Below are 24,013 nucleotides of genomic sequence, written 5' to 3' on the forward strand. Positions count from 1 at the left end.
GTCTGTGAAATGGTGCGGCAGATCCTTGTCTGACGTGCAGTGTCGAGCTTCCAACGTCGTGACTTTAAAAATAGTAATAAGGAATCCCAGAAACCCCGAAGCCCGACGATCCAGTCAGAATAGGGGCTCAAGGCGTTATCCGGAAACAAGCTCTTGGACGATGAAGCTTATTATTTGCCAGGTGGAGGGAGATACTAGTAACAACCTGTAGCGGGAAGTACTTCTACACCCGTAGCCTCGTGAGAAGAGTCTTCCTGGCATGTCAGCAAGATGCCAAAATGCTAAACCTCATACTAGTATACGGAACGCACTCCTCATGATTAGAAACCCCTGCCATCGACACCGGACACAGCACCCACCTGTTGGTGATACAACGCAACGTCTATCCTCTTTGTGGTCTTATGAATCGGTTTTGACAACTTCAGTCATCACCATGGTTGCATACTTCGAATGTATGCCACTTGAGCAATGCATCTGATCTCTATTCCACTTCTATTTACTAGAATACAACATGTGTCGAAACCCTTCGGCCGACAGACCTCTTAATATCCCCAGCGGATTGCTCCATCGCTTCTTGCGACCAGTCAAGCCTTCCTCGACAATCTCTTCCTTTTCCACCAACTCTTTCTCCTCACTATAGAAGATTTCCGCCGGGACTTCAGGTCCCACCCCAGTGATAGTCTCATGGTCGGCCTTCTTGCTCTTGGTCACCTTCCTTACAAGGCCGTGGTCTGCGTGGGAAAATGATAGTCGCTTTGCGCCATGACTCCCAATCATACGACTGATTACGCTGTCCATTGTATCAAGTTCGGGCAGGTCGTGCGACCTTTTCCTGGCGGGGGTCAACTCATCAAAACTTTCCTTGCGCACCTCAAAGACCGGTGCTGAATGTTTGATCCGGGCCCGGCGGCTTTCCGGGAGCCCGTCAAATGATTTCCGACTCGTTAGTGACAGACTCCCTGACCGCCTGGAAAACGGAGCGTGAATCGATGCCAGACTCAACTTTCGCACCAATGTCCCTGCTGAAGCTCGGATGATTTGCCCACCACGAGAGCCAACCATTCCAGGGAATGCAATCTTGTCCTTTGTCCATACGTCGCCCAATGCTGACTCGAGTCGTGCCCGTTCCGACCGCTTCGGCGATAGGACCACAATTCGATTGGAGCTCATATGGGACTGTGATCTATTCATCGAGGAGGACGAGGGCTGCCGAAAATCGTGAAAGTCGTGCAGGTTGTGCGTGTTGCGGATGATTACTTGTGAGATATTGGCTCGGTTTCCCACGGTTGCCGCTCTCTGAACAGACGGATGCCTCGACAAACTCGACGCCTGCGGGCCATAGACCGATCCAGTCGATCGGAGGTCAAGACCAATGCTGGACGGTATTCCTGTCAATAGTGCTTTTGTTCGCTTGACTCCAGGAGCTTTGCCTTCCATGCCGGCCTTCCACACTTCTTCTTCTGCGGCAGAGCATGCGCTTAGGATGAGTTCGTGAAAGTGACCGTTGACTTGAAGGCTCACCTTCCAAGTGTGCAGGGCCGAGTGGCATTGAAGACCTGCAGTGCATCAGTCAAGTATAATGACGCTGGGAATGGAACTTACCTCGACCATTGCTGGGGCATTCCACCGTGAGGTCCGTCAAATGGATAAATGCTACCACCTCGAAACGTGAAGCTGGCCCGGCAGGCAGTGCTACCATTAGACTACTGTCGAATAATATGCAGAGACCGTAGCATCCACCGATCCGGCTCCTCGTCTGCCACGTAACGTGCAGCACACCGCACAGCTGGATGTTGCCGAGCATGCGGAACTGCTCCGCCCGCAAGGACACCCTCTCATAGCTAAGCCTGGACTGAAGGGACCATCGTCGTTGGACTTGAGTCCTCGTCTCTCGATTGTCTGTGGCGTGGTTGACGGTTTGCACGACCTCTCTCAAACATTGCAGAGTTGCCTCAACCTCAGTATGAGCACTCGGACAGTCGGCGACAGGCGTTTGCTTGAGCAGGTCGTCGAACAGCAAGGGATATTTGGTCACGCGTTGGATAGGTTTGATCAACAGATCGCCTACTGTAAGGCCCTTCCTCTCATTCTGATGCTTGAGATCAAGAGCAATCAGAGATCTGGCGAGCGACTCGATCCCTGCCTCGTATGCAGACCAAAGGTTCGGTGCGTGCCTCTGGAGTTCGTGTGCGATGATGCTGTGATTGGCGCAATATTCCTCATAAACTAGAAAGTCGTTGAGAAAGTCTTTGAAAATGGCCGCCACGTCAGCCACGTCTTTTGGATCAGCGCATCCAAGATATGCCCGTCCTCGCGTCATCTCACACGAGTCAATCGAGCTGCGTGCTTGCCGGTGATTACGATTGTACTTGACGACAAAGTTTGACTCCAAGCTCCGGCAGCGCTTGTGGTGACGTGGTGATCCAAGATGCCGGCATGAGGTGGTGTCTGCCCATTTGCGTGCTGCCGCATCAAATGCTGCTTGTTGCAGTCGTTCCAAGAGCCTCTCATGTGTATGAAGAAGGTCGTGGACGTTTCGCAAGATCGACGCCCGGATTCCACTTGAGCCCGTCATGGTGGTGGCCAGTAGAGTAGAATAGAGATAAATGAGAGCTTTCAGGTCGGCTATGTAACTTTCTTCGGTGGTTAAGAGTTCGGCAAGGATTTGCCTTCTTTTCGTACCTCTTCGAAAGGCAGCCTCATCCACGGAAGAGGTCGTAGGAGGCCGATCACTGTCGGTTGACAGCCTCGAAAGAGAGGTGAGAATCCCACAGCTATCCGTTGATCGACCGATCCGTGACGATCGACGCACGATGGTAAAACTGGCATTACTGAGACTTGCTGTTTTCATCGTGTGGACGAAGGCGGATGAGGCAGTAGAGAGGCGCTTTGTGTGGGAACGATAAGGGTTTTCTGCGGAATCTTGAGTGTGCTGCGAAGCGTACGGAATGAATGGTGCCTGTTGATGATAACGAGGTTGGCAAGGTAGATTGGCAGCCCGTGTCTCGCCCACAGACTCTGTTGTTGGATTCTCTTGCCTCCTTTTCGACGTTGGCAATATGCCTGCCGTCAAAGGAGCCGCAGCTTCAATATGAGCTCCCGGGAGTGGTCGAGCGTGACTAGGTGGAGTCGTTGGCCATCTTTCTTCGTTTGGCAATTCCTGCAATGCTCGACGGATGCCAGCTCCATCAGAAGACCCTTGCAGGACAGTTATAATCGCAGGAGGCTTTGGAACGCAAGGAGTGCGGCCAGACGTGCTCGAATCATCCTGTTGCGTGCGGCCGTTGTCGCAGTGTCTTCGTCTTTTGGATTCTTTCGAAGACAGATGTGCGGACACCGAGCGGGAGGAGAGCGGAATATCAGTGTTTCCATCGAGAGGAGGTTTATTCTCATTATTCGTCGCGACAGGAGCCGATGTTGTTGATAACAGAGAAGCAGACGATATTTGTCGATCTTGATGGATGAAGAATGGTGTGAAGGAGGTTGCTGGAATCGTTGGAGTGACAGAGAGGGCAGCGTCTGAGCCGTGAAACTCGAAATGACTGCTGAAAGGACTGCTAACAATGGAGGGCAACAGCTGGGTCGTCATGGCGGGCTATCGATAGAGAATAGCTTGGGCTTTGAAAATGATAGACTGCAACGATGGAAGACAAAATGAAAGCCAAAGTCAGAATCCCAGAGGGAACACCAAGCGACCAAGGTCGGAAACGTTCCAAAAGTTGGGCGATAGAGCATGTCAACAATGACAAAGAAAGAGACGGAATTGAAGCAGACTTCGGAGCAGGTCGATTCGCAATGAGGCTGATAAAGGGAAGGCGGAGGTGATGAGGCATGGGAAAGAGCAGGGGCTGTACCGAACATGAAGAACGTTGATATTCTCTCAGGACGAGAAGGACATGACCTGTGCCTCTTCGATCCCTCCAATATGGACAAAGTCAACAATCACTGCTACCGAAACGAGCCTTGAAGAAATTGAGCAGAACCAAACAACACAACAATGAGATTGTTTTGTGAAACATGGGCGTCCAAGCCACTGGAAGAATCACGGGAGAGAGAAAGCGTGAGGGTCTGTATATCTGCTGATTTTAGTGATAGGCGTTAAGAGCCCCGGTCAGCAGGGCAATTGCATGGCTGAATGAACCTATGTAGATGGTAGGTATGAAGCTGAGTTGAAGTCGAACGGTTCAGTGCGAAAGGAAACGCGGTGGGCGCCAGCAAGGCTGACGGAGAAACATCGGCTGAATTGGACTGCTACCAACCACTGCAGTGGCACTGCAAACTGCAGGTAATTTCCCCCGCACTCTGTAACAGCGTCGCCCGCCGCGTTGATTTGACTGTGTTTCAACTGCGGCTTTCATTATCCGGCTGCCTGCGCCTAAGACATCAACGTCGCCTGCATCTGCACCTGTTTTCTTCCTCATCGCCAAACACCGATTCTTCTTCCTATATGCCGTGACCCTGCTTAGATGACAATGGGACTTCCAATGGATCCTAATCTCGCTGAAATTCATGTCCCGAGCGGGCCTACTTCGGTTCACCAGGCTGAATCATTTGAAGGCCTCACCCTACAGCAACTGATCTCCCGCAAGGATAACCTCGAAGCAGAGTTGAAAGCCCTGGGCACTGTCTTGGACAGTCATGGCGTTACGATGGAGACCAGTCTGACAACCTTTGACGGCTATCCAAGATCAGACATAGACGTGGCACAAGTTCGAGTTACTAGAGCACGCATCATCGCCCTTCGCAATGACTGGAAGGCCTTAATGGACAAGATCGAGAAGGGCCTTCATGAACATCATGCTAAATATCAGGCATCAGACGAATACAAAAACTCTCTCACTCGCCCCCAATCAGAACCTACGCCTACATCCGCACAAACGCCCTCCGCTCCAGAGACACCTTTTGCAAAGGTCAGCAGAGTTGAGCCTGGCAGCCCGGCAAACGAGGCTGGTCTCAAATCGGGAGACCTGATAAGAAGGTTTGGAGATGTGATATGGTCAAACCACGAGAGATTGCGCAAAGTCGGGGAAACCGTGGGTCAGAATTTGAATCGACCAATCTCGGTCAAGATTTCTCGGGGCAACGGTTCTGAAGCGCAAGAGCTGGAGCTTAAGCTTACACCAAGGCAGAACTGGGGAGGTAGAGGAACCTTGGGATGCCATATTGTTCCTGTATGACATCCCATGGCAGTGATTCAAAGTGGAAGTGTGCAAGAATGAAGCCTTGGGCAGCTACTGTTAACCGCACTCTTCGTCTGATAACGATGTGGTTCCCAGCTTGCCACACAGTGCAGAATGGTGCTTCCAGAACTCCTGGCCAGGCGTTCGATCAAAAACAAACGAGCTCGAGGCAAACTAGCGACTCAAAACCAACAAACCAATAGCAGGCGACATCAGGTGAAGAGTCATGGAACTAGGTATCGTACTCGCAGGAGAGCTTGTGGAGGGGCCCAACAAGGCTGAAGAATGTACACAGTACTAATGCAGCCTTGGGCAGTGGAAAACGATACCCCGATAGCAAATGTTTTATCCTCCCGCAACAGAGCCATGATACTAAAGTGGCTGTATGCCCCGTCCTTAAAGATTATCTCAGACTGGACTGGTTGACGCACTTTGCTACTACTAAATTCACACACTTGTCGTAGTCGAAGTCGAAGCCTCTGGAAGATGGGTTTACCGCCTTGCACGTGACTGCAGTATTCGCTGGGGCGCTTCCAAGTTGTGATAATAATATGTACATGTACACAGTAATACTGGTACTAGTACTGCGTCACTGCGTTCACTGCACCATCAGTCACCCGTCGGCGCCCAATCTTTTGCTCCCCCAGCAAAGAGAGTCTTGGCATACTAGTATGCGACTTCCTGAAAACAATCTTTCCGCCTCTTCACCTGCGCAACATCTGCCTCCCAACTACTTCTGAATCACCAATTCTTGTTCTTCTCCTTCATCATCTGTGTGCTCCATTCCACAGATCTGAGTATCGCGGTCTTATTGCATTTGCAAACCGTGCGCAATACACCCTCTGCAGCCTCGTTATCTCCATAACCACAACAAAGTCCCGATCATCATGGCGGAAGCTGCTTCAGCCGTGCCAACCTTCAAGCTTGTGCTGGTTGGTGATGGTGGCACAGGAAAGGTATGAAGCCATATGCGAGCCTCTTTCCGACTTGTAATTTGCAGTTGCGAAGACGACCTGTGTCTGCAGAAACGCGACCTTACTGACAATGTTGATAGACCACCTTCGTCAAGCGCCATCTGACTGGAGAGTTTGAGAAGAAGTACATCGCCACTCTCGGTGTCGAAGTTCATCCTCTAGGGTTCTCAACTGTACGTTGTCCGACTTCCGCAAGAAAGGTCATGCCTAACACCGATCTAGAACCTTGGCCAAATTCAATTTGATGTCTGGGATACGGCTGGACAAGAGAAGTTTGGAGGTCTGAGAGACGGTTACTACATCAACGGCCAGTGTGGCATCATCATGTTTGATGTTACCTCCAGAATCACCTACAAGAACGTCCCCAACTGGCATCGTATGGCAATAATCTATCAACCCCTCTTGGTACCCGACTGACAAAACACGTATAGGTGATCTCGTCCGTGTCTGCGAAAACATCCCCATTGTCCTCTGCGGAAACAAGGTCGACGTCAAGGAGCGCAAGGTCAAGGCCAAGACCATCACATTCCACCGCAAGAAGAACCTCCAATATTATGACATTTCGGCCAAATCCAACTACAACTTCGAGAAGCCTTTCCTCTGGCTCGCTCGAAAGTTGGTCGGCAACCCTCAACTCGAGTTCGTCGCGGCTCCAGCTCTCGCACCTCCCGAAGTCCAGATCAACCAGCAGCTACTTGATCAGTACCAGAAGGAGATGACCGAGGCTGCCGCAATGCCTCTGCCGGATGAGGAAGACGCCGACTTGTAGAGGCCGACTTCTCACACCTAGGCTTCCTGCCACCGCGTCAGGGCCTTGTGTATCCTGAGGCTGAGTTGTTGACAACGAAGTTGGCTTAGCGGGAATACAGAGAAGTGGTCATACAGGTTTCTCACCGGAGATCGAAACGAACTGGTTGCTGGGGGAGCATGGGGAGTGCAAGACAGGAAAGTTGGAAGGAGAATCGGGGTGATATTTCATTCTGAGCAAGTGAAATCAATTCTCGAGTCTTGCGTCCACCCGGCAAGCTTTCCAGTGATAACGATATGAGCGAATGAATGGACGAAGACAGGTCGTGCTTCTCTCATTGACGCAAGAAAAAAAAAGTCACCGCTCAATTGCACGATAAAGTTTCATTTCGTCTTCATCCTTCAAGTTGCGCGCCTAGACTAGCACGATAGCATAGCGAGAATTCAGACCGTTCGACCGAGAAGACAAGCCGGGTCTGGTATCATAGGGGCTGTTCAGCGCGAATATATGTTCAGTGAACACCGACCGACTCTGATGGCTCCTGCTCTCCAATGCCTGGGAGGATCAAAGTGTATTGCAACATTCTAGATCTGCAGGGTGCAGAAACTAGCAACTCCCAACACTCGTCTTTCCGTTCCCACCTGAGAGGGATCAAGAAAGGCAAGCCGCTTGACCAGATTTCAAACATGAGAAGGCAGATCTCTCTAACCCATACCCGAATACCATTCCCATCCTCTATCTATATCTAGTTCGTAGGGGAGGTATTGTGAGTCAAGACGCCATAGTGAACCCCGACTCCAAGCATGAATGCAGAATGCTTCCCCCCGAATATTCTATTGAAGCATGCTCTAAATCTTGTTCTCTTTCTATATCACGCCGTAGATCTTTCAAATCATCAATCATCAAGTCAAGAAGGAATTCCAACGAAAACCGGGACCGGGTGTGAGGTACATTGATCAGCCGTCGTTCTGACTAATCCAGAAGGGGCACCGGAATAACTCTCTTCTCCTGGCACCGTTCAGTCAAGATGTCGTCTTCGTCCACGGGGGTGTTCTCTTTTCCCGCGATCTTGGAATCTCGAGACCGCTTAAACGGTTCAACGTCCAGCCCGACGCCGCGCATTACGCTGAGCACAGCCCGCACGTTCAAAGCAATGATCTCTTCCGGATCCTCGGCTTTGGTGACATACCGGACCAGTCTGGGGAACAAGAGGCCGAAATCGGACTGGGAGAGATGGGCGCTCGAAGGAATCAGAAATAACTTCGGATGGGATGGGTGAGCGGAGTTCTGGTTCGAGATCGGGTTTTGATCGGAGGCGGAAGGAGAAGAGGACGTCGACGAAACCGAAGTGGTGGACGACGCAGGGCTGGGGTTGTCGCTCGTGCCGGGATTAGGGGATGATATGCGGCTGGGAACGGAGGACGTGTCGGGTGAGACCGAGTTGGACTTCGAGTTCGCGTTCGAGTTTACGCCGGGCTGGACCTCGACAACCGCAGCGTTGTTTTCAGATGGACCTGTGTATGAAGCTGTGGAGAAGGCTGTGGTTTCTGTGAGCTCCTCTCGTTCTTGACGAGGGTCGGGACTCGTGCTGCTCTGATTCTCCAGCATACTCAGGGCCTCGGCTGGATTGGGCGACAGGGCGGCTCGCATCCGATTCAGCAGCTCGGGGTGCTTGTGAAATTCGGCAGTCACAATTGCGACCACGTTCGGAGTGGTCTTGTCGTTGTCCTTGAGATCTCGGTCGTAGCAGGGAAGCGGCTTCTCCCACAACCAGCTGGTCTGTTCGGCTCGTAGAGGCATGGCCCACAGATCGAGCAATGCGATAGGCGACTCTGGCGTGATCTGATGGAGGAGGTCGCTGTTCGCTGCGGGTTTGTACAGGGGGCGCCAGTCAAAGTCGTTTTCGTACGGCGTACCTGCCAGTGAGGGAGCTGATTGGTGGTAGTAGACCGACTTCACGAATTGGACCATAGTACAAGCGCCGAAGGAATGGCCCGCCCACGTTATCCGGCCGGGTCGCAAGTCTAGTTGGTCTTTCCAGGATTGTGAGTCTGATGGTCCACTGGACCTGTCTCCAGGGGCGGTGGCGTAGTTGGAGAATCGTCTTTCGCCCGAATCGAGACTGCTCAGGACGGTGAACAATTGCTCCAACTCCCATAGCCGGATGCGCAGTTGAGCGTTGCGAGAGGTAAGGACCTCCTGGGTGGGTGTGTGAGGGTATCTCCGGTAGTCGATTGAGGAGGCAATATTTCCGTCCGCAGAGCGGATGAAGGAAACAGGAGCGCTGCCATCACGGTGCTCTGGTGCCACGCACACGATGCCGAAACTTGCCAGTGATGCACACACTGCGCTGTAAGCATTGAAGTTGCCTCCCAGTCCGTGAGAGAAGATGACCACCGGGTATCCGGAGGACTGGTCTCGATCTCGAGGCTGGAGTGGCACGTCGGCTATGGCCGGGAGACTGGTGTAGTTGAGGAAGAAGGTGAAGCGTGCGAAGATTGAGGACAGCCTGGGGCTTGCGCCCAGGAATGAGGCATATGCTTCACTCCATGCCCGTTGCGGTTGTGGAAGCCACGGTGCAGAGATCTTGGAAGTGGCCGTTGGGAGAGTCGGGTAGAAGACTCGGAATTTGATGGTTGAGATTTGAGGATCAGGAACGGGCGAAGGCGAAGGGATCTCCGAGATTGGGATCTCCCATTCTGCTGTTCCGACCTTGTGCGGTCCGAAGGGTTCAGGTAGCGAAGGGATTGGACTAAGCGAGGAGATCATGGCAAGATATAGGACAAGGCCGGCCGGGTCTCGTGGTAGGGAGGTATCGCCAATCTGAACGGACGAGTGAAAGGCAGGGTTCTAGATCCAGGGCAGTCAATGAATAAGATATCTACAAAGCCAGGAAGGAAACAAGCCAAAAGAACTCTAACATATATTTTGAGTCTATACTTGTAGAGAAGGACTAAAAGAGCGCAACGAGAGTGATACATGTCATGTACATTATACAGGATGGATGCAGTGGGTAGAGTGGCTGATCTGATGGCTCGCGTGCCCACCTTCCGACTTTTTTCCCAACGGCGACGCCGACGATGTTTCAGGTCGATTGATGTCATTCAATTGCAGTTTCTGGCAAGAACGCAGCCTGCAGTGGCGAAGTGACTGGTTGGTGCCTGCCGGCTGAAGCCGCTATTATTGAGTCGGCGGAGATGAAGTCCGTCATTAGAAGATTTCCGTAACGCAAGGAGCGAAAGACAGGAAGAAGAATCAAAAAAGCATCTGGCTGACACAATAATGATAAGAGCACTGGCATGACTCGAGACATGACTCCATCCTGAGCCGAGGCATAGCTTCACATCATGTGATGCCCAGAGACGCGTTTGTGACTCCCTGAGTGGTGTTCAAGCAGTCAGGTGTATCTGATGGTATATAAAGACCTAACTACCAGAATATTTATGGACAGACCAAGCACCCTGTCAGGTCCCCGAGTGCATGCGAGCTCCGATGCACCGTTCAAGTTGCGCAAAAAAGATAGAATGGACCTTTTGAGTATCACGTGTCGACGATTTTCAACAAAAGTCGGGCAGTTGACGCGCCACACTCGCTGAACGCGGCTCCAATTTTCCAGGGCAGAGACGCGCCCCGGTGCGGACCGTCGGCGGATATTATACTAGTAGTACAGTGTTACTCTGCCATGATGTGTATGATGATTAGGTATTCTCTTTTTCCCTTCAACCTGATCATGTTCTATTCTACTAGTAGCTATATTATACCGGAGTATTGAGCGGTCCATTTGGGAAGTTCTGTATACTGCAGGTTTCCTGTGTGCAAACACTCAAGACTCTTGAAGAGAAGGGTAATAGTATGGGGTGCTCTCTTCCCCCATACTTCCTCGCGTTTCTGGCTTCGCTTTCGCTTTCAGCTTCTCGAGGGTTGGCGCGAATCCCCCGCGAAACAAACACCATCTGCAGCTCCCGCATCTGGCCGTGGCCTTCAACTCGCTCAACCACCTATGATCTCGGTGTTTCTTCCTGTTCGCGCTCTCACGACCGCGCAACACTCGCGATATAGCATCCTTTAAGCCCAACCAGATGCTACACAATTCCCGCCTTCTGCATTCACCGGTGTCTCTCCCTCTCTCTCTGTGCTCGAGAATGACTCGGCTATATCGTCTCCCCTCCCACAAGATAGGTTTTCCCGACTCTCCTCATTTTCTCTGCCTGACTTGTTCCCTCTCTCTCCAGAAACCACCACCCCTCCCATTGAGGATCTTTACCTCTGTCAATCAATCCAATTCAGCAGCAACCGTCATGTTTGTGATGAGGTAGCTGTGTTCAATCTTCCCCTGGTTTCTGTTCTCAATACTCTCCACTGTGGTGTTATCGACTGTTGTTCGGGCTATTTGTGCCCTTCGTGCTCTGTCGTGCCAGGACAACTACGATTTTTCCTTCTTCGCAACGCAACGGCAATATCTCGACACATTCAAACAATGTCCCAGGTCAGATATGTCTTCGATCGCCTTCGCCAAGTTCTGGCGGACCGATCTCACCCGCGAGTGCTTCTTGTCCTGCCTCTCCAACGATGATCAGCAGTCGCTTCGATTGGTGTGCAAAGATTTTGCTCACAACGTCGCTCCTGTCTTGTTCAAACACCTGCAAGTCCGGTTCACCACCAACACCTTTTCACGCAGGGCGCGGATGGCGGCTCTGGCTACGGTTGGTCGTCATGTGCGGACTCTCTCGTTTGTCATGCCGCACCATTCCGACACCTTTCTGCCACCCATCCTCTCCCATGGGTCGCTTGAAGAAGTCAGCTTCAACTACAAACCGCGTCTGATCGGCTCCAGACCGACATCGTCATCCAGCTCTGCATCCTCCGCCTCGTCCAAGTATGGCTCGTGGGAAATGAACGATCTGCTGGTCAAGCAATATCCCCCATTGTTCCACGCCGCGACCAACGTGGATGCTTTTTTCCAAGCCTTCTCCGCCGTGCCGAACTTGCGTCATCTGCTTGTCTCATGTCCAGGTCAGCCTGCGGGTCAAAGGTATCGTAGAGATATCGTCGACTACGCGTTAATCTCGTTGAGAATGGCCGTGGAGACTGCCAACCCGCTGCAGCTAGAAACCCTCACCCTGGCACCTATTCACCCCGCTGCACTACTGTACCTTCGATCCCATCTGAGTATTGGAGCTTCGCCGGCCTCGTCACGGGTCTGGAGACGCATCAAGACACTTTCTGTTGAAATGGACAGTTTCGAATATGGCCGTGACAAGCCGTCCGACCATCTCAAAATCTTGCACAGCTACTTACAAACGCTGCCATATTTGGAACACTTCAGGTTCCAATGGCTGGGCGATAAGGGGCCGTGCCCACTTGCTCTTCACGTCGAGCCTTGTACTTCACGACCTACCTCTCTGGATTGCTCCAATGCCTGTCCCAACACAAGCACGAAGTCCTCTTTCAGGCCTCTCAAATTCCGCCATCTGAAGTCAATGCAGCTCTGCAATGCCAGTTTAGACGCGAGCCAGGCGTCGGAGTTCATCATGACGCATCGCAAGGTCCTGCATGAATTTCAGTTCGACCATTGTCACCTCAGATCCGGCACTTGGGATGATGCTTTGGCTCCCTTGACCCGTATCGTCGGCAATGACAGCTGGAAGCAGAAGCAAGAAGAGGTCATGGATATCCCCATCATGCTTGGCCCTGTCGATGAGAAGAGCGACGACACGGACTGTGTGGAAGGACGGCTCTGGGACGATATCTTCCGTAGACACAAAAGTTTTCAGACGCTCCGCAAAGTCGGCATGCGAACAAAAGAGATGGTGCCTGAACAGGTGAAGCGTCTTCTGAGGACCGCAAGAGTTGCGTGGCATTGACCAGGTCCAAAAATGCAGCGCATGCATAATACATAATTATGCTCTCACTCCGCAAGCAACATCACTGCTCATCACTGCTCTTCTTCAAGCCCAGATGGCGGGTGCTGACCATCTAGGTTTTCAGGTATTGCCGACATGGTGGCTGTGTAAGCTGCAGAATAGTCATAATGAAACATTCTTTTGCCGACAACTGTCGATATTTAGATCCGCGCCTAAGACCTGATTTCGCCTCGTGTGTCTGGACACCCTGACTATCTAGGAGCTCCTCCATAGGCGAGTTCAGGTTGTCAAGTCCCAAAGAGACCGCACTTGTGTTGAAATATTTAAGCGGAAATATAGCGAGAGCGGCGGCGCCATCTACACAGTCAGGTAACTTGGACAGTGGAGAACGTCGACCTAAAAATACAGGCTGGCCGTCGGGTGACGTGTCGCCGTTGTGGAATAGTAATGGCTTGCTCTGGATCATGCCTGGGTGATAATATATTGATTACCTAAATGGACAGTTGGGATGCAGACGTGGTAGCAGGTAGATTTGCCCGTATCGTACGAATCCTGAAGCAGAGCAGTCAGTTGCGAAAATACTAGGTAGTTCGTCTGCTGTGGTGAATTCAAGTTCATACCTGGCCGACAGCTACAGTAGCATATCTTGATCTTGTTGAAGGATGAGTCTGCTTTGCTGTTCAAGTTCGGAAGATCCACAGATCTGGCTGGGGTAGAAGTCAGTCAGTCAAAGAAAGAGCTACTCTGTGGTAGTGAGACCCTCCCTGACTGCCGCGCGTCAGGTTGTATGGTACGAGAGCAATCGAGAGATGCCCAGGGGGCCAGGGTTAGGGAGGCTCCCTAGGCTAAGCCCCTAACTCCCCATAGGACCCGGGTAATTGACCCCTAAGCCTCAGTCAGGTACCTGAACCGGCACCGGATGCAGCAAATAAGCCACCCAGGGCGAAGGAGGCTAGGGAGGCTAGTGCTAAGGAGGCACCCGCTCGACACCGCGCCCAGGCTCTTTGTTCACATGTGGGACTGAGGCAACAACGTGCAAACCACTTTTGCACTTACCAACACTCAATTCTCTCCACGATTCATCGCGCTGTTGCCTTTGTCCTGTGATTCCTTTCTTATACGCTCGTTTCAAGGGTGAATCATCGATCCATCCAGATCGACTGAGTCTGGAGCTGGACTTCCACGACGCCAGCTCGATCGCAATTGCGCCCCGCGTACTAGCCTTTCCTCATACTCCTCGCCATCTCAACCACCACGTTAGAAGACAACTCCGTTTGTCAAGGTCGGCGAGATGGTCTACTGTGCTCGTCGGTAGCCGATCGTCTTTCTTCTGTGTCTGCTAGGGCCGTCCTCTGAAGATGTCTTCGCGCGATAGAACGCCGCCAAAGACGACCGGCCCGCAGTCGATACCTTTACAAGATCTTTCCAGACCCCCGGACCATTCCTCTCCTGCAGATGACGAACCCATCAGATCCGGAGGGGGGTTATTTGGTCACATTCATAGACACAGTCGCACTAGGTCGTTGCTGACAGGCCGGCGGACGCCCAACTATGCCCGCCTCGAAGAAGAATCACCAACAAGAGGTGGAACTTCATACCAACCTGTTGGGCTCTCGGTAAGAGGTGGAAGTGGCAGAGAGTCCCCTCTCGAAGATGTTGAAGGATTTGCAGCTGCTACGGTTGGCCTGGAATTGCCTCCACCATCCACTCCTTATAATCATGCGATGCGACGGCCCACTATCATCACGACACCTGCAGATGCAGATGCCAACGATCATGACGGCGAAAGCTTCTTCTCGCCTCCGGACACGGACACGACTCCCTTGACCGAGGGCCGCCGTCTGACCCCTTCTCTAAAGACGTCGAGTTCCACTTCGAGAGGTCAGCGGCACGATAGACGACGCAGGTCCAGTGTACGTTGGACCGATGGCGAGTCGCCTTCGCTTTCACGCGGCCGGGGATCTCGGCTTGGAGATGATCTCCCAACGCTTGATACGAACACCGGCATCCATCGAAAGCTGAGCACCGGCAGTGGTATCAGTCGTTTGGCATCCTCGGGGCCAGAAGAGTCTAGCGAACGTTCAAAATCGTTGTCTCCTTCTCCATCCCCGATGGCCAGGGCCAACTCCATGCTCCGGGAGATATCACAACGTGTGGTCAATTTGAGTAATGACTCGGACATGGTAGAACGCAGCATTCGAAGGAAGTCGTCTGTGCGAGACCATCGGCGCCCAAGCATGTCTGCTTCTCCCCTCCCGGACGAGGAATTGCCGCCGCCGCTGCCGCCCCCGCAGTCACCGCTCGAGAAGGTGCCGTCCGTCGAGGCCTCGCCAGCCCCAACTCTCCCCGTCTATCGTCCAAACCCGCTGCTGGGAAAGACATGGGGCATTTTCGGACCCGAGAACAAGCTTCGCAAATGGCTATGCGAGATTCTAGTGCACCCTTGGACGGAACCGACCATTCTGGTTTTGATCGTCGCTCAAACGGTCCTGCTAGCCGTGAACGCCGCATCTGATGCAATATATCTTCAGACAAGGAACAGGGTATGGGGAAGTACCGGATTCGACTATGCAATCCTTGCATTATTCATCGTTTACACGCTCGAATTGGTTGCGCGCACAATCGTTTCAGGGTTCATATCGAACCCTCGCGAGTTCAGCACCATCGACCGGTCCCTCGGGTTGAAGAAGGCTGTTCTTCAAAAAGCCCATTCGCTCCTTGCTCCTCAGCATGTTCGAGACGTGACAGCTGCAAACAACAATGCTCCCAATCAACCCTCCATCGTCCGCACGTTCACAGGCGTCCCAGAATCCGGCGGCCCTGGCCACACTAAACAGCAGCAACGGATTCGGCTTGCTCGGCGTGCCTTCCTCAGGCACTCATTCAATCGGCTCGACTTCGTTGCCGTCGTTTCGTACTGGATATCCTTCGCCATGCAGATAGCTCGTATCGAAGATAGCACTCACGTCTACGTCTTCAACATGTTGAGCTGTCTTCGAATTTTGCGATTGCTCGGCCTAACAGCCGGCACCTCTATCATTCTGCGGAGTCTGAAAAAGGCCGCTCCTCTTCTGGTCCATGTGGCGTTCCTGATATGCTTCTTCTGGTTGATCTTTGGCATTATCGGTGTTCAGAGCTTCAAATCGAGTCTAAGACGTACCTGTGTTTGGGTTGGCGACGATGGTTCTGGCCAGAATTACACCCTCAACCTAGCACCGGAAAACGTTCAATTCTGTGGCGGATACCTCGATGCTGTGACAGGCGAGCCTATGCCGTGGCTCAAACTTGATGGTCGAAACGGGACCGGCTCGTCTAAAGGCTACCTCTGTCCGCAGAATTCTCTTTGCATTGAGGGCTCGGAGAGTCCATACAATGGAACCGTCAGCTTCGACAACATTGCCCAGTCTTTGGAGCTGGTGTTTGTGATCATCAGCTCGAACACATTTTCTGATCTCCTGTATTATCTTACAGATTCGGACTATCTCGCCGCAGCACTCTTCTTCGCCGCAGGAATTGTCGTGCTTAGTTTGTGGTTGGTCAACTTGTTGGTTGCCGTTATCACTTCTTCATTTCAGATCATCCGGGAAGAAAGCAAGCAGAGTGCTTTCACGGCAGAGAATATTGACGAGCCGGTGCTCGGCGACGACTCAATGACCAACCGGAGCCAGCTGAAGAAAATGTTTGACAAGACCCACTGGTTCTGGATCCTCCTGATTGTGTACGATCTGGTTGTACAGAGCCTTCGCAGTGCCAGAATGGGGAACGACCGGAAGAACTTCATCATGAATTCTGAAAGTGTCGTCACGTTGCTCCTCCTGGTGGAAATAGTCGTACGGTTCTTGTGCGACTGGAGAAACTTCTTTCGTGGTAGAAGGAACTGTTTTGACCTCCTTCTTGTCGTGGTCACCAGCATTATGCAGATTCCTCCCATCAGAGATTCTGGTCAGCCATATGCCTGGCTTAGTGCCTTCCAGATTGCCCGTATCTACCGGGTGGTTCTGGCTGTGAGGCTCACCAGGGACCTCGTCATGGTTGTGTTTGGCAACATCGTCGGGCTACTCAACTTGATTCTGTTTGTCTTTCTCTTCACCTTCTTGGCTGCCATACTCGCATCTCAGCTGTTTAGAGGCGACTTTCCTCCCGCCGACGCCAGCGGTGAGACGATTCCGGTGACTTTCTTCAACATATGGAACTCCTTTCTCGGTATGTACCAGGTCTTCTCGAGCGAAAATTGGACGGAGCTTATGTACAACGCGACCCAATTCAACCTTATCTGGGACACTGCTTGGCTCAGCGCAATCTTTTTCATCTTATGGTTTATCATCTCCAATCTGATTGTGATGAACATGTTTATTGCTGTCATCCAGGAGAGTTTTGATGTGTCCGAGGATGAGAAGCGGTTACAGCAAGTGAAGGCCTTTCTGAAACAAAAAGAGATCAGCGGCTCTGCATCTGGAAATCTTTCTCTTGCGGCGGTCTTCAAGATGGGACGAGAATCCATCCGACACCGTGATGCCCTTGAGTATGGCTCAGCGACGGTCGAACAGCTCTTGAAGGAGGCTGTGGTCAAGGATTTCTTGGACGACCAAGAGGAGGGTCTGCCGAAGCGTCCAACGTCCATCCATCTCCCACACCACAACGTGGTCGAGCCGGGCTTACTTTCCAAATACTGGGGTAAACTCACAGGGCTCAATCACCATAAGGAACCGAATCCCTTCTATTCAAGTGCCACGATTACTCGAGCCAACGAAGAGTTTGATCCACGCGCCGCCGCAAAGCGGGTGGTCACAACGTCCGAAAACCGTCGTCGCGCACAACGGCAATACCTGCAGAGGCACCCCAAGTACAACGTGTCCTTATTCATTTTCAAACCAGGCAATCCGATCAGAAAAATTTGTCAGTACCTGGTTGGCCCTGGGCGCGGAAGTGAACGGGTCGAAGGAGTCTCGCCATACAGACCAGCCTGGTATGCGTTTTCCGCGTTCACATATACCGCCATCGTGGCAATGGTTATTCTGGCTTGTATCACGACCCCGTTGTATCAGCGAGAGTACTATCTGAACAATAACCTGAGCATCACGAATTGGTTCATCTGGACCGATCTTGGGTTCGCCATCCTGTTCACGGTGGAGGCGTCCATCAAGGCCATTGCGGACGGATTCTTTTTCACTCCGCATGCCTACTTTCGGAGTGTCTGGGGCTTCATCGATGGCGTGGTACTAATCACACTGTGGATTAATGTTATCACAACCATGTATCGTGATGATGGCATCTCCCGCGCAGTCGGTGCCTTCAAAGCCTTGAGGGCTTTGCGTCTGCTCAACATCAGCGACACCGCCAGAGAGACTTTCTACTCGGTGATCATCATTGGCGGCTACAAGGTACTCGCTGCAGGCTTTGTCTCGATGAGTTTACTCATTCCCTTCGCCATCCTGGGGGTAAATCTCTTCAGTGGGAAGATGCAAGCTTGCAATGACAGCAGCTTCGGCTACAGTGCGCTGTCCAATTGTGTTGGAGAATACAATTCGACCCCCTTCAACTGGCCTGTACTAGCTCCTAGGCAGGTTGCCAACCCATGGTACAGCTTCGATGATTTCGGCAGCGCTTTGTTCATCCTCTTCCAGATCGTCTCTCAAGAGGGCTGGGTCAATGTCATGTGGTCCGGGACAAGCGTTACAGGAAGAGGCCTCCAACCGCAACCCTTTGCTGCGCAGGGTAATGCTGTCTATTTCATCGTCTTCAACCTTTTGGGAGCTGTCTTTGTGCTGACACTGTTCATATCTGTGTTCATGCGCAACTACACTGAGCAAACGGGTGTTGCGTTCTTGACCGCTGAACAGCGTTCGTGGCTCGAATTACGGAAATTGCTCAAGCAAATTTCCCCGTCGAAGCGGTCGATTGGTGACACCAGCGCCAGTTGGAAGAAATGGTGCTACAATCTCTCGATTAAGAAACGTGGAAAGTGGCAACGGCTCATCACAACCGTGTTGGTCCTCCATTTGATTCTACTCACGGTCGACTACTATCCAGAGCCAGCCTGGTGGGAGACACTCCGGGAAGGCGTCTTCCTCGCGTTTACGGTGATCCTCATTGCGAATATTGCAATCAGAATGTTTGGGCTAGGCTGGCATCGTTTCAGACGCAGCTCCTGGGACATCTATTCCGTGTTTGTCGTGTCGGGCATTTTCATCACATCCCTGATAGCGCTGGCCAAGGTCAACAGCAGTCGAGGGTTTGATCAAGTGCACAAGCTCTTCCTGGTCTCGGTAACATTTCTCCTGATCCCGCGAAACAACCAGCTGGATCAACTGTTTAAGACGGCCGCAGCATCTTTAACACTGATCGCCAATCTTCTGGCAACCTGGTTTGTTCTTTTCCTGGTCTATGCAATTGCCTTCACCCAGACCTTCGGACTCACGCGCTTCGGAGATAATGAGAGTAACAATGTCAACTTCCGGACAGTGCCCAAGGCGCTTATTCTTCTGTTCCGCACGAGCATTGGAGAAGGATGGAATCAAATCATGGAAGATTTTGCTACCATTGAGCCGCCTCTCTGCGTTCGAGAAGCTAGTTTCTTCGACAGCGATTGTGGCAGTTCGAGCTGGGCCAGGGCACTCTTCATCTCCTGGAACATCATCAGCATGTATATCTTCGTGTCTTTGTTCGTCTCCATGATCTTCGAGAGTTTCTCGTACGTGTATCAGCAGAGCAGCGGCATGTCCATTGTCAGTCGAGATGAGATTCGACGATTCAAGCAGGCGTGGGCTGATTTCGATCCCAACGGCACCGGATTCATTTCCAAGGAGCAGTTTCCTCGACTACTTGGGGTGAGTCATCAGCTTCTTTGCGTCTTGAACTGCGTCATCTAACGGCGTGCTTAGGAACTGTCCGGTGTCTTCCAAATGCGCATTTACGATGGTGATTTCACGGTGCGCACCATCAAAGAGGATTGCACAGTGCACCCCGGCGACCCCGTGAGACCCGGTGCAAGGGTGGTAGAAGGGATTGATCTCGACAAACTGGCGGAACGGGTCAGTCAAATACCGGTAGCCGAGATCCGCCGACGACGGGAGCGGATGAATGTATTTTACCAGGAGGTCATGCTGACGGCCGACCCCGATCGAGGGATTCCATTCACGGCGTGTCTTTTCCTATTGGCACATTACAACGTCATCACCGATTCACGCAGTCTCCGCCTGGAAGAATTCCTCCGGCGCCGGGCGCGTCTTCAGAGGGTTCAGGAGACGATTCGACGCAATACGGTGGTGGGCTTCTTTGACACTTTGCATTGGTCAAGAAGATTCAAAAAGATCACGGAGATGAAACGCGACTCGCGGCTCGGCGGGCCACCCTCGCTTCCAGTCCCCGAGATCTTCATCGACAACCCGGACGACATGCTCGAGAGCAGTAGCAGTACGCAACCTCACGACTTTACCTCGACCACGCCAACATACAGCCCGAGGAGAGGGCCGCCGAGTCTGCCGCCCATTGACACGTCCTTTCAACCTCGGGACTCGTTGAGGAGCGCTTGGTCGTTTGGCATGGACAACGAATCACCGGGAAGCAGTCCGGTCCGGTCGCCTCGATCGCCCCGTTCGCCGCGGTTGGAATCCGTGGACACTTCATACCCCGGAGGAGCGGCGGCGACGAGGGGAGTCTCACCGACCACGCCGACCTTGACGATCAGCCACAGCCGACAAGGCAGCGACGCCAGCGGCATGGCAGGAGAGCAAGGAATCATGGAGAGCTTTGACGCGTCGGCGTGGGGCGAGAGTATACGCAGAAGCTTTACGACGAGAAGACCACGAAGTGGTGATCGAAGTGATCACGAGTGATTTGGTACATATTAACTTGACGAGGCTGATGATTGTAATGAGTGGGTTTCTCTTTTCTTTTTCTCTTGTGCTTTTTCTGGGCTGGGTTGTGTGCAGAGTCGATGTATATATTGAGAGCCATGGCTGGCAAGCAGGAGGACGGACGGACGGGCGAGGCATCTGTCGCCTATCAGGATTCGAATAGTTTGAAAGAGCGATGGCGTTTATGTGAGTAAGTGAACTTGTTCTTAAACGACAAAAGGGAAAGATAGAAGATAGATGAAGAGCGGCTGGCGGGTCTGGAATACAATCACACTACATCACACTACATCACACTACATCACACTTCAGTCCACCGCTTGCGATCTTTGGCAACATTTGTTGTAATATCTGAATTTTGGAGGTGTGGGCCGATTCACTATCCAGAGTTCCTCTCCCAAAGGGTTACTGTTAGAGACAGTAGTGTGTATGAGACAAATATTACAGTCCCATCTCTTTGGTAGAGTCCACTCCCGCACACCTAACAGGGGGTTCAGCCGTTCGCGTCTCTCCCACGTGTAATCGTTCCAGATTGTTATCTTGTTGGCGTTTCCCGTCTCCTGTACAGAGTACGGAACGCGAAGGCTCGTCGGAAGTTTCAAGAGCCCCCAAGCCCTGTTGACACAGACGCGAGAAAAGGGGATGAAATGAGGTTTGATGGATGAAGGACGATGGGTGATGGCGTTTGGAAACGCGGAAAGCTACAAGGATCCCCCCTGGTTGTATCTTATCGTCGTAGCTCTCGGTACCTGGTGATCAGCGAGGGTGGGTAGGTACCTAGGTAGACACCAGATCCCTGTAGGTGCGTACTTGTCAAGTACTATGGTGTGCTGTCTTTCCAATGCAGCCACGTCTTGTCCTTGCATCATGGGCAGCTAGCTGAATAGTTAGAGAACTGGTGACTTCAAGGTTGTCACTGCTGTACCAGCATCAGCATCAGCTGACCCTTTTCCATCTTTCTTTAGCCGTGATGTATTGAGGCCGGTAGACAGACGTGCGAGGCGTTGAAACGCGAATCTAGTCTGGGACGAAAATGAGGACTTGGAGGAGTTCACTCCAGGTACGTAACCTACCTTAGCCTACCTTGTATCTTGGATCCTTGCATCCTTGCATCCTTGTAGCCGAGATGAAGCAGAGACGCGAGAAACGTAGACAAGGGGGCCAGGTTGGCTTCCGTCTTCGTTTTGATTGATCTGTTTGAGACCTGGGGACTTTTCTGACGCGCGTGTGTTTCGTATCGCATTTAGGTTCGGGCAACGTCGTTCATCGTTCACGGTTCGGAAGTTTCAAGGTTAAGAAAACGCCTAGAAGAGCCAGTAGGTATTCAGTCAACCCCTAGAGCTATATTAAGAGTAATTGCTGAGTGTGGCGCTGAACCCGGAAATGTGGGAATGATAGTAGACCACCCTGTTCCCTGGTGAGAAAAGGCTGGTACTAATATAGAGGTGAATCAAGTTCTTCAGCTGTACCTACCTAGATACGTGCATGTATCTTGTTCAGCAGCCAGAGAGCGTGTACCCTGTAATCTGTAATCGGTATGGATCATGTCGGTCGGTGGAATCGCGCACTGAGCAAGTAATAAATATCTGACCCAGTCAGATTGCTGCAACAACGCCAGGCCCGTGAGCGGTTCCCGGGAGCGGGAACCTGGGTGACGGAGGCCAGACGGGGATACGAGACTTGACAGGCCAGACAGAACAGACAGACCACACAGACTGGGGTTGTTGATCGCGTCAAAGCTGAGAACCGGACACCAGGCACATCGCGTCTGTGCAGACACCGAACGGCGTGGTTCGTCTTCTTTCATCCCTGTCTCCCTGTCTCCCTGTCTCCCTGTCTCTTGTGTATGACCGAAGAATTGTGATACTGCCCATGGAACTTCCAGGAGCTGTGGAGCAATCTATTCCTGACAAAAAGGCATCGAGGGTGTTTCGACCACGAAAGTGATTGTTTCCGGTGAGTTCCAGTGAGTAGTAGGATCGTGGCATCCCTCACACTTCCTCCTCCCTGAGCCGACTCCTGGTATAATTGCATATTGGCAGGGAGACTTATTGGTATCAATTCCCACGCGGTCTCTGCCGTTCAGTTGGCCCTTGCGAAGCCCGGATCCATTCATATACAGTATATCCATCTACTTGTGGTATAAACCATCTGTCACTGCTCGGGAGACGGATTGACACGTCCTCCATTTTTCTCCCTTTGGGAAAAGGAATGTCTCACTGACCTCTCAGGTGGCTTCTTCTGCTTCTTGGACCCTTTTTCTTCGATCGACCGACCTGGTGATCCTTTTTCTTCCATTCGGTTTTCCGTTCTTTTTACAACTCCTCCGTCGCTCGGGCCTTTTTGTGGCTATCATATTCCCCAGGCAACTCACGAGAAGCCCGTTCGTTCGTTCATTCACCGGCTATTGCTGGACAGACCACTGCACATTCACACCTTCTCTCGCTTAACTATACACCGATCGTTGCTCGCTCGACCTTGCTGGCCAACGTCGAGCTTAGCACCGCACTGCGAAACCATTCAATCTCTGTTTACCATTAAAACTCCCATCTAGCTCCTCCCGCCCTTCACTGAAAAGGGAGATGGCGGTTGCACAGTTAGTCTTCCACTTCGAGACTCTGAGTCTGACTCGAGAAGAAGAAGAAGCATTCATTGTTAAACCTCTACACAGCAGCTTTGGCTTTGGCAATCACTCTTCCTCATCGTCCCCGTCCTCGTCCTCGCGAGCCCGGCTATCCCTCCAAACCATATTCAGTCACAACTTTCTCCGTCGGTCATCACCCAGGAGTTCGAGTTCAGGCGCCATGAGCTCCTCATCGGCTTCGTCCTCTTCTTCCGTCCGAACATCCTCCCCGGGTGCATCCTACAGCAACTTCCGAAGTCCGGCACGGGAACTCACCAACATCGCCGCCGTCTCGCCCATCTTGGGTGCCTCATACTCGTCGAGCCCCACGAGCTACCTCCGTCGTCAGCCGTCCGCCATTGACTTGGCTCTGGAGGAAGAGAAATACGCCGACCACGTCGAGCTGCTGGGGTTGGGTCTCCTCGAACCCAGGCCTCGGGCCAATACTTCGTCGACCGTCTCTTCTCGACCATGCTCGATGATGGACTTTATGCATGACAGCATGCAGACCCCCGTGGTTCTGGACGGGATCTTTGAAGTCCTGGAGCGGGCATGAGCAAAAGACTGTGCAGTCAGAGCTTGGCCTCGTTTCTTGACGAGAGCAACAAGACGGTGTTACTTGGTCACGCTACGTCCCATGTCTTTGTACAGAGGCGATGACTTTTCTTGTGAGCAAAGGGCCACATTGAGGTGGATTATATTTTTGGGTGGACAAAGTGAACGAAGTCTATGAATCTATGTATGTGTAAGAGCTGGGTTGTTCAATTCTCG

At 52.1% G+C, this 24,013-nt stretch overlaps 7 protein-coding genes across 7 annotated transcripts; 5 read left to right on the top strand and 2 right to left on the bottom strand.

Annotated features, from left to right (window-relative positions):
- Window positions 1-492: 492 nt before the first annotated feature.
- On the bottom strand, window positions 493-3,589 carry A1O1_04196 (uncharacterized protein; the record flags this gene model as incomplete). Its single annotated transcript, XM_007725093.1, has 2 exons — window positions 493-1,556; window positions 1,603-3,589. The coding sequence occupies 2 exons, from the start codon at window positions 3,587-3,589 to the stop codon at window positions 493-495; spliced, it is 3,051 nt and encodes a 1,016-aa protein (XP_007723283.1).
- An 883-nt stretch (window positions 3,590-4,472) lies between these two features.
- A1O1_04197 (uncharacterized protein) lies at window positions 4,473-5,177 on the top strand (the record flags this gene model as incomplete). The annotated part of the gene is made up of 1 exon (XM_007725094.1): window positions 4,473-5,177. The coding sequence occupies one exon, from the start codon at window positions 4,473-4,475 to the stop codon at window positions 5,175-5,177; it is 705 nt and encodes a 234-aa protein (XP_007723284.1).
- Window positions 5,178-6,067: 890 nt separating this feature from the next.
- Window positions 6,068-6,923, top strand: A1O1_04198 (GTP-binding nuclear protein GSP1/Ran; the record flags this gene model as incomplete). Its single annotated transcript, XM_007725095.1, has 4 exons — window positions 6,068-6,136; window positions 6,235-6,327; window positions 6,377-6,530; window positions 6,586-6,923. The coding sequence occupies 4 exons, from the start codon at window positions 6,068-6,070 to the stop codon at window positions 6,921-6,923; spliced, it is 654 nt and encodes a 217-aa protein (XP_007723285.1).
- Window positions 6,924-7,874: 951 nt separating this feature from the next.
- On the bottom strand, window positions 7,875-9,671 carry A1O1_04199 (uncharacterized protein; the record flags this gene model as incomplete). The annotated part of the gene is made up of 1 exon (XM_007725096.1): window positions 7,875-9,671. One exon carries the CDS (start codon window positions 9,669-9,671, stop codon window positions 7,875-7,877), a length of 1,797 nt encoding a protein of 598 aa, XP_007723286.1.
- A 1,724-nt stretch (window positions 9,672-11,395) lies between these two features.
- A1O1_04200 (uncharacterized protein) lies at window positions 11,396-12,766 on the top strand (the record flags this gene model as incomplete). Its single annotated transcript, XM_007725097.1, has 1 exon — window positions 11,396-12,766. One exon carries the CDS (start codon window positions 11,396-11,398, stop codon window positions 12,764-12,766), a length of 1,371 nt encoding a protein of 456 aa, XP_007723287.1.
- A 1,358-nt stretch (window positions 12,767-14,124) lies between these two features.
- Window positions 14,125-20,601, top strand: A1O1_04201 (uncharacterized protein; the record flags this gene model as incomplete). The annotated part of the gene is made up of 2 exons (XM_007725098.1): window positions 14,125-19,593; window positions 19,648-20,601. The coding sequence occupies 2 exons, from the start codon at window positions 14,125-14,127 to the stop codon at window positions 20,599-20,601; spliced, it is 6,423 nt and encodes a 2,140-aa protein (XP_007723288.1).
- Window positions 20,602-23,423: 2,822 nt separating this feature from the next.
- Window positions 23,424-23,798, top strand: A1O1_04202 (uncharacterized protein; the record flags this gene model as incomplete). The annotated part of the gene is made up of 1 exon (XM_007725099.1): window positions 23,424-23,798. One exon carries the CDS (start codon window positions 23,424-23,426, stop codon window positions 23,796-23,798), a length of 375 nt encoding a protein of 124 aa, XP_007723289.1.
- Between the last annotated feature and the right edge of the window lie 215 nt (window positions 23,799-24,013).

This window comes from Capronia coronata (assembly GCF_000585585.1).
Source record: "Capronia coronata CBS 617.96 chromosome Unknown acBCG-supercont1.3, whole genome shotgun sequence".
In the NCBI taxonomy this organism is placed as follows: Eukaryota; Fungi; Ascomycota; class Eurotiomycetes; order Chaetothyriales; family Herpotrichiellaceae; genus Capronia; species Capronia coronata.